The 12,660-nt window shown below is 42.1% G+C and overlaps 1 protein-coding gene across 3 annotated transcripts in view; it reads left to right on the top strand.

Moving 5' to 3' along the window:
* Nucleotides 1-2,197: 2,197 nt before the first annotated feature.
* The window catches only part of LOC106779425 (auxin response factor 3), a 16,635-nt gene continuing 6,172 nt past the window's right edge, over nt 2,198-12,660 (top strand). The window contains exons 1-8 of one of the 3 annotated variants that reach the window (XR_002666377.1): nt 2,198-2,857; nt 2,986-3,042; nt 3,338-3,520; nt 3,792-3,876; nt 3,968-4,058; nt 4,139-4,303; nt 5,178-5,291; nt 5,368-5,443. Coding sequence is in view for 1 of the 3 variants with exons in the window: in XM_014667524.2 (XP_014523010.1) it covers nt 2,609-2,857; nt 2,986-3,042; nt 3,338-3,520; nt 3,792-3,876; nt 3,968-4,058; nt 4,139-4,303; nt 5,172-5,291; nt 5,368-5,443 (1,026 nt within the window). In the remaining 2 variants the exon portion in view is untranslated. Of the gene's footprint in view, nt 2,858-2,985; nt 3,043-3,337; nt 3,521-3,791; nt 3,877-3,967; nt 4,059-4,138; nt 4,304-5,171; nt 5,292-5,367; nt 5,444-12,660 lie in introns of all 3 variants that reach the window. The other 2 variants (XR_001377177.2, XM_014667524.2) reach the window with 2 other exon arrangements.

Genomic DNA, 12,660 nt, shown 5'->3' with positions numbered 1-12,660 from the left:
CGACGTCTATATGTTTGACAAGTTGGTGAGTAGTATTAATTTCCGCCATATAGACGTCGGAGCCCCGTCAATGTGGCAGGATCTGACGTCTATAAGGCTGAAAAGAGTAACTATTCACCTGCCTGGCAGACTTATAGGCATCAGTTAGTAGGAGCTCGACGTCTATATGTCTGATAGGTAGGTGAGCAACATTAATTTCCGCCATATAGACGTCGTGGCCCCCAACGAACCGACATCTATAACGTTGAAGGAAATGACTTTTCACCTAATAGTCAGAAATATAGATGTCAGGTTGGAAGGGCCGACGTCTAAAATTCTATAGACGTTGGAGATCGACCTAATGGACACCTATATTGCGAAATTATTTACGAAAATGCCATCGGTCATCAATATACGTCACATTTATTCTTAACCAACATCTAACGTGTAACGTTAAACAACATTTTTGCACTAATGATTATATAGAAAGTGAAGCACAACCGTAAAAAAAATTAAACATTCTGGATCAATATTAAATCTTCTCAAATATTACAAAATTATCACAACACTTTCTATTCCTATTTTAGATCGATATAATAAGTGTTTTATTTTATTATCAATTTTCTATTATATCAATTTTTTTATAAATTCTAACTCCAATCAATAAAAAAAGGTCTTATAATATTTAGAATTAAGAAACTAAATTACTTTTTATATCAAATAAATTATAGCCTATAAAAAAAGTTGATATAAAAAATTATTTTTGCTTTAGTGTTTCCAAGAGTGTAACGAGTATATAAATAATTTACCAATCTTCCCGATTATTCATTATGTCTAAGAAGACAGCTAATAATTATGACATGACCCTGACCATAAAGTCAAAACTCGGGTAGCCAAAGTAATTCGACGTGTTTCTAACGAGGAAAGAGAAAAATGCTTTAAAGCAGCATGCAACTTTCCATATCCAACCTCGTCTCTGTTGCACCTGTCTCAGTTTTCTGGTTAATTGTCGACGTTAACCTCCATTGCCTCCCAATACGAGTGGTAATAGGTACTAAACTGTGCCCTCAAAGATTCAGCTTCTCCATGATTTCAATTAAACCCACTTTCCCGGGAGCATAATTTTCTACACTAATGACACCTGAAGCTCTGACATTTCACATTAGTATATAATGGACCCATTTTGGCTCAAGTTCTTTTTATTTTATTCCTTTAAATATACAATATTATGAAGTTATAATGAGAATATAGTTAAGTGATAGAGGTTAAAACGCATACATCATAATGCTGAAAATAGTGCAATACTAACTGGTGTATAGGTCCCCAAACTCCGTACTAGGAACAGCTCACTCATGGTGGGAGAATCTATCAAATCTAACATTTACATTCTACATAGAACATTCAATTAATGGCATGGTCAACAAATAAAATCATCACAGAACCGACACTGAATTAGAAAATGAGATATAATTTGCAAGTGAGAAAAGGATGACCTTAACTTCAAATTCGGAAGATAATAGTAATAAAAGCAATTTGAGTGGATTATAGTTATTATTAATAAGCAGAAGGATAGGTGTGAGATTTGGTGAAATAGAAGGGGACAAAATAGACATCCGCCCGGAAATAAAGGGAGACCGTACAGTCCAAGACAGCAAAATAACCTTCACAGACAAAGGTGAGTCACTCCAACTACAGTACAGTCTTTGTTGTTGTTGCTTTCTTTTCTTCTCTCTCCTCTACCCTTCTTTCTTTCTATCTCTCTCACCCTGCCACACATCACACCCAACAGTCTAAGCATTGCAGCAACTGCACCACTGCTCCCGCCTCAGCCTGCAGACAAGAAAAAGGGCAAAAAGAAAAAATAATATCATATCAATAAAAACAATTAAATAATACCAACAAAAGTCCTAGCTTTTCTTATATCAACGAAAGTATCTCGCGGGAAGTGACCCAAAGATCAACCCTTTTTATTGGGTAATAATACCTATCATGTAAACGATTTCGTTAATTGAATGCTTTCATGCACACAAGTTTAAAAATTGAATCTTTCATTACTCACGTAAAATATAAAATAAGCATATAACTTTTTTAACCGTTGCTGTTATTTTTATATTGCACGTGTCAATCCCATGATAAATGTTGAAACTTTATTTTCCTTATAAAGTATTACTAATTGTTTTCATTATTAAATCAAACTTCATTGGTGGTGGTAGCCTGTAAGTAAGAAAATTGAATTGGGGAGTGTTTTTAGTTAAGAAGATGGTTAAATGTGAAGGATAATAGTAGAGTGAGTTGGTAATAGAGTGGGAATGAAAGGGTTTCCCGAAAAGCAAACCCCATAATTGTGTGTAGTGAAGAGCCCAAAAAGGGTGGGAAAAATGAAGAGAGTGATTGGTCAGTGGGAGAGAAAGACAGACACAGAAAGCGGGTCTCTTTCTTTTTGGAGTATTGGGTCAGGTTCTTTTGGCAATGCCAAAGTTGGTCACGCTCACTGAAAATGCAGGAGGCATGAAACCACTCCTTCAAATATCTTCCCCCACTCACAACTCCTGTGTTTCTTCTTCCTCCTCCTCCTCCTCCTCCTCTGTCTCTGCTCCTTCTCTCTCTGTCTCCCTCTTTCCTCCTCCTCATGCCTGCCCTCATCGATCTTAACAGCGCCACCGAGGACCATGAAACACCATCATCTCGCCCCTCCTCCGTCTGCCTCGAACTCTGGCACGCCTGCGCGGGTCCTATGATCTCCTTGCCCAAGAAAGGAACTCTTGTCGTGTACTTCCCTCAAGGACACTTGGAACAACACCTTCACGATTTTCCGCTTCCTGCGTCTGCTAACATCCCTTCCCATCTCTTCTGTCGCGTTCTCGATGTCAAGCTCCACGTGGGTCATTCTTCATTCCTTTCTTTAAACATCGCACAAATAGAAATGCTGTCGGGTTTTCTTCCTTTCGTGTTTGCTGATTTACATTTAACGTATTTGTGTTTTTGTTTTGTTTATGCTTTTCGCAGGCCGAGGAAGGGAGCGATGAAGTGTATTGCCAGGTGGTGTTGGTTCCCAAAAGTGAGGTGAGGCTTCTTTTTACAGTTTGGTTTTGGAGAGCGTGCTAAAAACAAAGAAACAAATTTTAGCTCAGCATCTTGGCTTCTTTAGAAGCTAAATCTTAGGGGCTAATAAGTGAAATGTGAGCAATTAAGATTATTTGTATTTGCTTAATTTTAGCTGTTGGCTTTGTTTTCTGTCTCTGTCAATGTTATACTAGAGAAAAAGGTAACTGCAAAATATTAAGTTTTTGTGTTGTGGATAGACAGAGGATGGGTATGTGAAAGTATGTGAAGTGATTAATTTGATCGTTGTTTGCAGCAAGTGCATCCGAAGTTGCTGGAAGGGGAAATTGATGCTGATGGTGAGGAGGAGGATGCTGAAGCTGTGATGAAGTCCACCACACCCCACATGTTCTGCAAGACTTTGACAGCTTCTGATACTAGCACCCACGGTGGATTTTCTGTGCCTCGTCGTGCTGCGGAAGATTGCTTTCCACCTCTGGTAACAACTACGAATGACGATGGATTCCTTTTCCTCTTGTGGAAGTCTGAGCCTTACTGAGTCGTTCTTAGATTGCTCTAATCTGTTTTATCATTTTTATTTTTTATGTGATATAGTTAAAGTTACTCCTTGCCTCGTATATGTTTTGAATTGACACACACCACACGCCCGTGTCCACTTTGAGAGATATATTTCATCGTAACAAATGGCATTGAATTATGCTGTATAACTCTTTCATAGCGTCTTGAGTTTAAATCCGTTGTTACTTTAGGAATATAGTCAACAGAGACCTTCGCAGGAGCTTGTGGCGAAGGATCTACATGGTCAAGAATGGAGGTTTCGACATATTTATAGGGGTATGTCCTCTGTTTTTTTAATATTAATGGACAAATCAATTAGAATAGTTCATGGTTGTTTGGGTTTATATTTACTGTTTCTCATGAGCAGGGCAACCACGACGACACTTGCTTACTACTGGGTGGAGTGCATTTGTGAACAAGAAGAAACTTGTATCTGGAGATGCTGTTCTGTTTCTTAGGTTTGAAGACCTCGATTCCATCAAATATTATCTAGTAAGCATAACAGAGACAGGACCAACATTTTATACTTAAATGGCAGGGGCGAGGATGGAGAACTAAGATTGGGAATTCGTAGGGCTGCTCAATTAAAAGGTGGCAGTGCAATTTCAACTTTTGCTGCTGAGCAATTGAACCTTAGCAGTCTTCTTGATGTGGTTAATGCTTTATCAGCAAGACGAGCCTTTAGTGTTCACTATAATCCAAGGTAATTTTTCTAGTTATTCTATTATACTTTCCTAGGTACTTAATGGAAGGGAAACTATCAATTTCTATCAATAATTCATTGTTTCTATTGTATTAGCTAAGATTTGATACACCTTATGCTATTCAAAACGATGCTTACGGTTTAGCTATAGTTACGAAGCAAAACAATTACTAAATCAGCCTGTCCACATTATTATTAGCCTGAAATCCTAGTTATATACATGAAATGAGATTTGGTGTGATAGCGGTAAATAAAACCGTGACAAAGTCTTTGCTACTTCCCAAGGTTTTCAGGCTCTTTTAGTTGGTTCCATATACTTCGTTGTATGAGTTGAACTGAGATAGGCACATAAAAGTCAAGCATATGCTTTAGTCTGTTCCTGTGTATGCGTTCTAGGATTAGAATCTCAAGTTTTCCTTGGTGCCTATCTTTTATTTATTTATTTTTTTTGCAATAGGTTTCCATGCTTTCATCATAGTTTTTTTAGCCTATGGCAGACAGATATTTTTACCTTGGTGAATAATTTCCCTTTCAAATTCTTAAATACATTATTATGTGAATGTCCTTACAGCATATGCATCCTTACCATCCATTTTAATGTTGTGTTCATTTGTATACTCACCTCTGTAGTCCAATGAGTTCTGACTTAGTGCACCCCGTAGTCAAGTCACTTCTCAAACAAACAGACTTTTGAAAGAACTTTCAAGGAATTAGACTACAGAGTTCTAGTATGCTAGTGCAACTTACTGATGTTTAGATGATTTCCTCTAGTACATGATTTAATTATACGTATTGCCGTGGTCTTAAGTCTCCATGGATTTTTCTTTCTTTCTTGTTAAGCATGCTATCTGATTGGTGGCTTCTATAGGGTCAGCTCATCTGAGTTCATCATACCCGTTAAGAAATTCTTGAGGAGCCTTGATTATTCTTATTCAGTTGGAACAAGATTCAGGATGCGTTTTGAAACTGAAGAGGCTGCAGAGCGAAGGTTTGTTCATGCTTATGGGTTTTCCGTTTTGGTGACCTTATTAATAGAGAATCTTACTCAATTTTATATTGGGCAGATTTACAGGATTGATTGTTGGAATTACTGATGTGGATCCTGTTAGATGGCCTGGATCAAAATGGAGATGCCTAATGGTATAATATAACTATCATATGTATGCTTGAAGTGTGTCAGTAGATACCTTGCCTTTTTCTGTCTTGGCCGTTTTAGTAATATTGTGGCTACACTTTGTTACAGCTACTTACCTGCTAGATGGTTATTTGGTGAAATCAGGCATGTGATATTGTTAGGTTTCTGGATATGAAACCTAAACCAAGACAGCCACTCACACACTCACAACAAGAAATTCAACTATAAAAGAATGGTTTACTTTTATTCAATGTAATAGAGTTCACTATACAATCAATATGCGGGAGCCTAATACCCCTCCACAGGACAATTGTTCCTGTCTATACAATACAAGTCAAAAGCCCCTAAAGCAAAGCACAAAACTCTATTTATACACTTCCTAACTTCCCGCCTCTCCTGACTCCTAAAACAATTAGGACATTAATTCTTCCTCCTTCTCTCATAACTCTCCATTCCCTAACATTACCCACTGCCTGATCATCAACCTTGTCCTCAAGGTTGAAGACTTGGTATTGGTCTTTGATAGTTGGTACACCTTCCCAAGTCTCTCCATCTTTACCGCCTTCCTACCATTCAACTAATATCTGTTGCACCACTTCTTCCCCTGTTGTGTCTGCCTTCTATCCAAAATTTTGATTGGCCAAAAAGTTGGCCCCTCTACCTGCAACTCTAATGGCAGCTCCTTCTCCACAATCTTCTCACCCACTGCTTTCTTCAGTTGAGATACATGAAATATAAGGTGTATCTTGGTTGTGTCAGTGGTTGTGTCAGGTAGCTGGAGCTTAAAAGCAACCTCCCCTACTTGCTGTACGACTTGGAATGACCTGAAATATCTAGCTGACAATTTTGGATGCAGCCTTGATGGCATAGAAGACTGTCTATGGGGTCTGATCTTTAAATATACCCAATCCTCCACCTTAATTGGTTTCCTCTTCCTATTCGCATGTTTTGCCATCAAGTCTTGAGCTTGAGTTAAATGAAATCTCAGCTGCCTAAGGGCTTCATTATGAGTTTGCAACTCCTGGGCTACAACGTCTATAGGAGTTTCCCCTGGTATGAACCTGTTTGGGGATGGAGGTGCTCTGCCATAAACAGTCTCGAAAGGAGTGCAATTGGCTGCACCTTCATAGTTGGTATTATACAAATACTCAGCCTAGAGTAGTACTGTACTCCAATTCTTTGGTTACTCCAAACAAAAACACCTCAAGTAGCCTTCCAAAATCCTGTTTAAAACTTCAGTTTGCCCATCTGATTCAGGGTGATAGGCAATACTCATCTTGTGTTCCCTGCATTTTGAAAAGCTCCCTCCAGCAAATACTAAAAAACAATGGGTCGCTGTCACTAACAATGGAAACTGGTACCCCACGTAATCTGACTATCTTCTTCACAAACACTTCTGCTATGGTGCGAGCTGAATAAGGATGCTTTAGAGGTAAGAAATGACCATATTTACTCAAGCGGTCCACTACTACCAACACAACATCATACCCTTGGGACTTGGGTAGTTTGACTATAAAGTCCATACTCACTTCTTCCCACACAACGTGAGGTATGGGCAAAGGTTGTAACAACCCTTGAGGAGAAGATGCTAGATACTTATGTTGTTGGCATACTAAACACTTAGCGACAAAATCAGTAACTGATTTTTTCATCCCCAGCCAATAAAGTGACTGGGCTAGCTTGCTGTAAGTCCTGTATACACCTGAATAGCCCCCCGTATTTATCATGTGGAACTCGGCTAAGAGCTTTGGAATCCATGCTAAACTAGCCGAGAGCACCAACCTCCCTTTATAATGCAGCCTGTCGTTCTTTATAGTGAAAGCTGGGTGTAAATTTGGATCTTTCTTGATATCTTCTATCACCTTCACCAATACCCCATCCTCCTTGACTTCCCTCAAATCCTCCTGAAAGTCTTGCCAATAAGGCCTCCCCACCACCCTTAATTTTTTCTCATCCTCCCCATTCTCTTCCTTCCTTCTTGACAGCACATCCACCACTCTGTTAGTGGCTCCTGATTTATACAAAATCTCAAAATATACCCCAATAGTTTAGCTATCAAATTTTGTTGATTCTATGTATCGATATGCTGTTCTAACAAATATTTGAGGCTTCTTTGATCAGTCTGCACAACAAACCTCTGTCTTAGGAGATATGGTCTCCAATGCTGGATAGCCATGACTAAAGCCATAAGCTCCTTTTCATATATCGATTTGTTTAAAGACCCCTTTGATAGAGCCTTACAAAAGAAGGCAACGGGTCTTTTTCCTTGGGTAGGAATTGCCCCTACTCCTCCTCCTGATGCAGCGCATTCTATATGAAAAGTCTGACCAAAATCAGGTAATATCAACGCTGGTGCAGTGGTAACAACTTCTTTCAACTTGACCATAGCAGCACTAGCCTATTCTGTCCATGCGAATTGGCCCTTTCTCAACAACCTAGTCAGGGGTTTAGCAATTTTACCATAGTCCCTTACAAAGCGCTTGTAGTACCCAGTAAGGCCCAAAAACCCCCTCAAAGCCTTTAAGGTTCTAGGTTCTTCCCACTCCAACACTACTTTTACATTCTCTTGATCCATTTCTACTCCTTTTTCTGAAATCTGATGCCCAGAATATCTAATTTGTATTCTTCTAAAAACTCACATTTTTTCCTATTCGCAACCCAGTTATTTTGCCCCAGTGACTCAACACCAGCCCCATAAGCTTCAAATGCTCTCCCCATGATTGGGCTCAGAACACGTCACCATCCCCATCGTACGCCCCTAAGAAGATTGATTCTTGATCACATTCCAGTTTCCGGCCCTCGCATTGCCATGAGCATCCTCCACATCTGTTGAAAATTAGACTGATTTATTATTCAAATCATAAAAAATAAATTCTCATACCCTTTATTTGTAATAATCTAGTTCTGCTAAAAAGGAAAATAAAGAAACTTGAAAACTAGGAAAAAATAAAATAAAATAAAAGATTACGTATCTATTTCCTCTAATTAAGAAGATTCTAAAGATATTATCTCAAATTACAACACTCTCCCTCAAGCTGGATCATACAAGATTGTATGAACCAAGCTTGGAATAGACAAACTCAATTGTAGAGATCGTCAATGAACCAAATTGGATAGCAATGGATAAAAGCGAACTATGAGAGGCCAAGGAGAGCTATTGATGCCTCCTATTATCGTCAGTACTATGGAGGTGATGAGCCGGCTGGAGCAGTTCCTAGGAGACGTCCTAGGAGGGCAGCAGCGCAGCAGGAGGATGAGCCTGTTGATGCACCAGTGCAACAGGCTGATCCTTTCCAAATGAGGGACATGTATATGTCCATGATGGAGGTAAGGATGGAGTCCCTTCGCAGAGGGCAGGTGGCCACTGCCGAGATGATTGTAGGACTATATGATCAGCCACCAGTGCACAGGTGGACTATGGACAAGTTCCATAGTGCAATGGCTTGGCCTTAAGGGCAGGCACAGGACAGTGGGTCTAGAGCAGCTGGAGCCTCAGGTGGATAGGATGATGACCAGGAGGATAAGGACTTTGAGGATGCCTAGGATGAGGATGAGTATGATTCAGAGGGGCATTTAGGCTGAGGGCATCTACTGATGGATGCCAGCATTTGGACAGGGATTTTTCTTTTTCTCTTGTACTTTGACTTAGTGTTAACGGATTGGCAAGCGTACCAAATCGTATCAAGTAATAATAAATGGTAAGTCCAAGTATCGTTTTCCTAAGAGACTCAAAAGGCCTTATCGTTCGTGTGAATTAAGATCGTAAGATTTGAAAATAAAAATTAATTAATTGGGTATGAGAACAAAATATAAACATGCATCGTATGAAATTCATCGAGCAATTTTGGAATCCATTCCGATTTAGCTGCTAGGACCAATCGACCTTTGTAATGTACACGTCCATTCTGCATCGTATACGCAGGGTGCTTATTCGGGTCCCTGGTAATGTCCTCCTTGATCTTCTGCAGTTCAACGTCTTCCTCTACTTCCCTTATTACCTCTTGGAAATCACGCCAGTAAGGTCGCACTACCCCCATTAATTCAGCCTCTACCTCTTCTCTGTTTGGGTCACCCTCTTCCACCAACTCTTCCCCTTCTCTTCGAGATAGCGCATCGGCTACCCTGTTTGTGGCCCCTGTTCAGTACACTATGTCGAAGTCATAGCCAAGTAACTTAGCTATCCAGTGCTGTTGGGCCTGCGTCGTCACTCTCTGTTCTAGCAAGAACCGTAAGCTCTTCTGATTTGTATACACCACGAACTTCCGCCCCAGCAAGTAGGGTCGCCAGTGTTGCACTGCCATCGCCACCGCCATGAGCTCTTTTTCGTATATTGATTTCCCTATATTCGCTCTCGACAAAGCTTTCTTGTAATAAGCTATCGGTCTTCTTCCCTGTGACAACACCGCCCCAATTCCTTTGCAAGACGCGTCGCTCTCCACCGAGAATGGCTGCGTAAAATCCGGCAATGCCAGCACCGGCGTCGTCGTCACTGCTTCCTTCAGCCTTTTCATTGCTTCCCTCGCAGCCACAGTCCACACAAAGTTCCCCTTCTTCAACATCTCTGTAAGGGGTTTCGCTATTTTACCATAATCCCGGACGAACCTTCGATAATACCCTGTCAAACCCAAAAACCCCCGTAATGCTTTTAGAGTTTTGGGTTCCCCCCATGCGACGACCACCCCCACCTTTTCCTTATCCATCTTGACCCCTACCTCCGTGATGACTTAACCCCAGATATCGGATTGACTTCTTTCCTAACTCACTTTTCTTCTTGTTGGCCACCCAACTCTGTCGTTGCAGTCGGTCCAACACTTGGGTTCACATGTTCCATATGTTCCACCCACGTCGCGCTGTAGATGAGGATGTCGTCGAAGAAGACGAGCATGAACCTCCGCAGGTATGGCCTGAATAGATCATTCATGGCGTTCTGGAAAGTGGCGGGGGCATTGGTGAGGCCGAACCGCATCACCAAAAATTCGTAGTGCCTCAAGTGTGTTCGGAACGCCGTTTTCTGAACATCCACTTCGCCCATCCTAATCCAGTGGTAATCGGCCTTGAGGTCCACCTTCGAGAAATATCGTGCGCCCTAGAGCTTGTCTAGCAACTCTTCAATCACTCGGATTGGAAACTTGTTAGGGACATTGGCCCTGTTCAACGCTCGGTAGTCTATGCAAAACCTCCAGCTACCATCTTTTTTCTTAATGAGGATGACAGGGCTGGAATACGGGCTCATGTTCGGCCTTATAACTCCTGCATGCAACATTTTCGCCACCTGTCTTTCAATCTTAGCCTTCATGACGTGTGGATAGCGGTAGGGTCGCACATTTACAGGGTCGGTGCCCTCTTTTAAGACAATCTGATGCTCCTCTTTTCTATTAGGTGGCAAGCCCTTGGGTTCCCGAAATACCCCTGCATATTGCCCTATAATTCCCTCCAGCTCTTCCTTCTGTTCTTTTGTGATTTCTTCTTCCTCTATCAGCTTACTCTCCACACTCCACACCAAGGCCCACGCGTCTATCTCACTCAACTTCAACAACTTTTCCAGTTTGACCACCCTCCTCTCCAACGCCGGATCGCCCTTAATGACCACCCTTTCTCCGGCATGCTTGAATGCCATGGTCGCCTCTCGCCAGTTAAGTGTGATTTCCCCAAGCTTGGCCAACCACTCGACCCCTAAGATCATGTCAACACCTCTTAACTCGAAGAGGTAAAACTTCTCCTCGATTTCAACTCCCCCTTTCACCTTTAGACAACATCCTCGGGTTCCCTTCTTGTGTCCATCTCCCAAGCTTACCAGGTAGGGTAGGGTGTCCTCCTGCTCGAGCTTCAGCTCTTCCACAAACCGCTTGCTTATGAAATTATGACTGGCGTCACTGTCAACCGGTATTAGGACGTTTCCTCCCTCGACGTTGCCCAGTAGTTTCAGTGTCTTGGGTTTGTCAACCCTCTAGCAGAGAAAGCTGAGAGCTCCATGCGTGGAGTCTTCGTTTCAGCCCCGTTCCCCTCGGTATCTTCCTCTTCGTCTTCCGCGAGTAACACTACTCTCAAACTCTTTTCCGGGCACTGATGGCAGGACCAAACGACCCTCCACAACGGAAACATCTCCCCTCCTCTCTCTGCTTTAAAAACTCTGGGTAGGGCAGGTTACGAAAGTTTCTTCCCCGGTTTGCTCCTTAGTTGAAACCACCACTTCTCACTGGCCCACTCCTCGACGTTCCATCCATTTTTACCGACCCCATACTCTCCGCCGGAACGACCCTCCCCGGAATGCTCCTTTGCGACTCGGTTCGTGCCACCACTGCTCCGCCGCTGTGGTTTGCCCCCATAAAGGCGAGTTCTTGGCCCCCGACCAGCCCAGCAAGCCTAGGCCACGAAGCGCCTCCTCAGCGTCGCTCAATCCTCATCGCCGACATCAGATCACATGGGTCATAGGGCCTCATTTGACACCTCAACTCCTCACGCAGACCTGCCAAAAAATAACCCAGCAACTGGTTATCGGAAAACTCCTTTGTCTGTCCGGCTAGTGCTTCGAACTCTCTCACGTACTCCTCTACAGTGGAAGTTTGTTTGATCGCCGCCATTCTTTCAAAGATTCCGCCTCGGTGACGACTCTCGAAACGGATCAACAACGCCTCCTTGAGGCCCTCACAGGTTCGGTTACTTGCCTTATCCTTCCAAAACTTGAACCAATATCCGACGCTTCCCTCCATGCTAATATGTGCCAGTTCAATTATCCCTGCGCTGGTTTCCGCCATTATGGTTTATAGACGCTTGGCTCCAATCAGATCTTTCCTATGTTTTCTTTTTGCACACCCCCATCAGCTTTATCAGTTCTTGGATGTCCTTGCGCTTTGCTATCGATTCTTGACGATTCGCTGCGGTCTCCGCCTTCAATCCTTCTACCGCCAATTCAATATGTTCCATCTTCCCTTCAACATCTAGCACTCTGCCCTCCATCGCCCTCGTTCTCCTCCACACCGATCCGGCAGGTCGGACCACTTTGTTAGGGATTCGATAAGAATTCCTAACTAGCTCTCTCTCTCCCCCTCAATCACAACAATCAAGAACTTGTAAAGAATGAAAAGTATGAATGGTATTCACAACAATGAATCAAGAATACACTGTAACATAGGAGCTTAACCTCCTCCACCTGGTGCTAAGACCGGTCAACACATACAACTACACAACTACCAACTGAAACACTAAAGGGTCTTAATATATA

The sequence above is a fragment of the Vigna radiata genome, unplaced genomic scaffold, assembly GCF_000741045.1.
Source record: "Vigna radiata var. radiata cultivar VC1973A unplaced genomic scaffold, Vradiata_ver6 scaffold_284, whole genome shotgun sequence".
Lineage (NCBI taxonomy): Eukaryota > Viridiplantae > Streptophyta > Magnoliopsida > Fabales > Fabaceae > Vigna > Vigna radiata.
The sequence above is the reverse complement of the archived record's forward strand: the minus strand, read 5'-3'. Positions and strand labels throughout refer to the sequence as shown.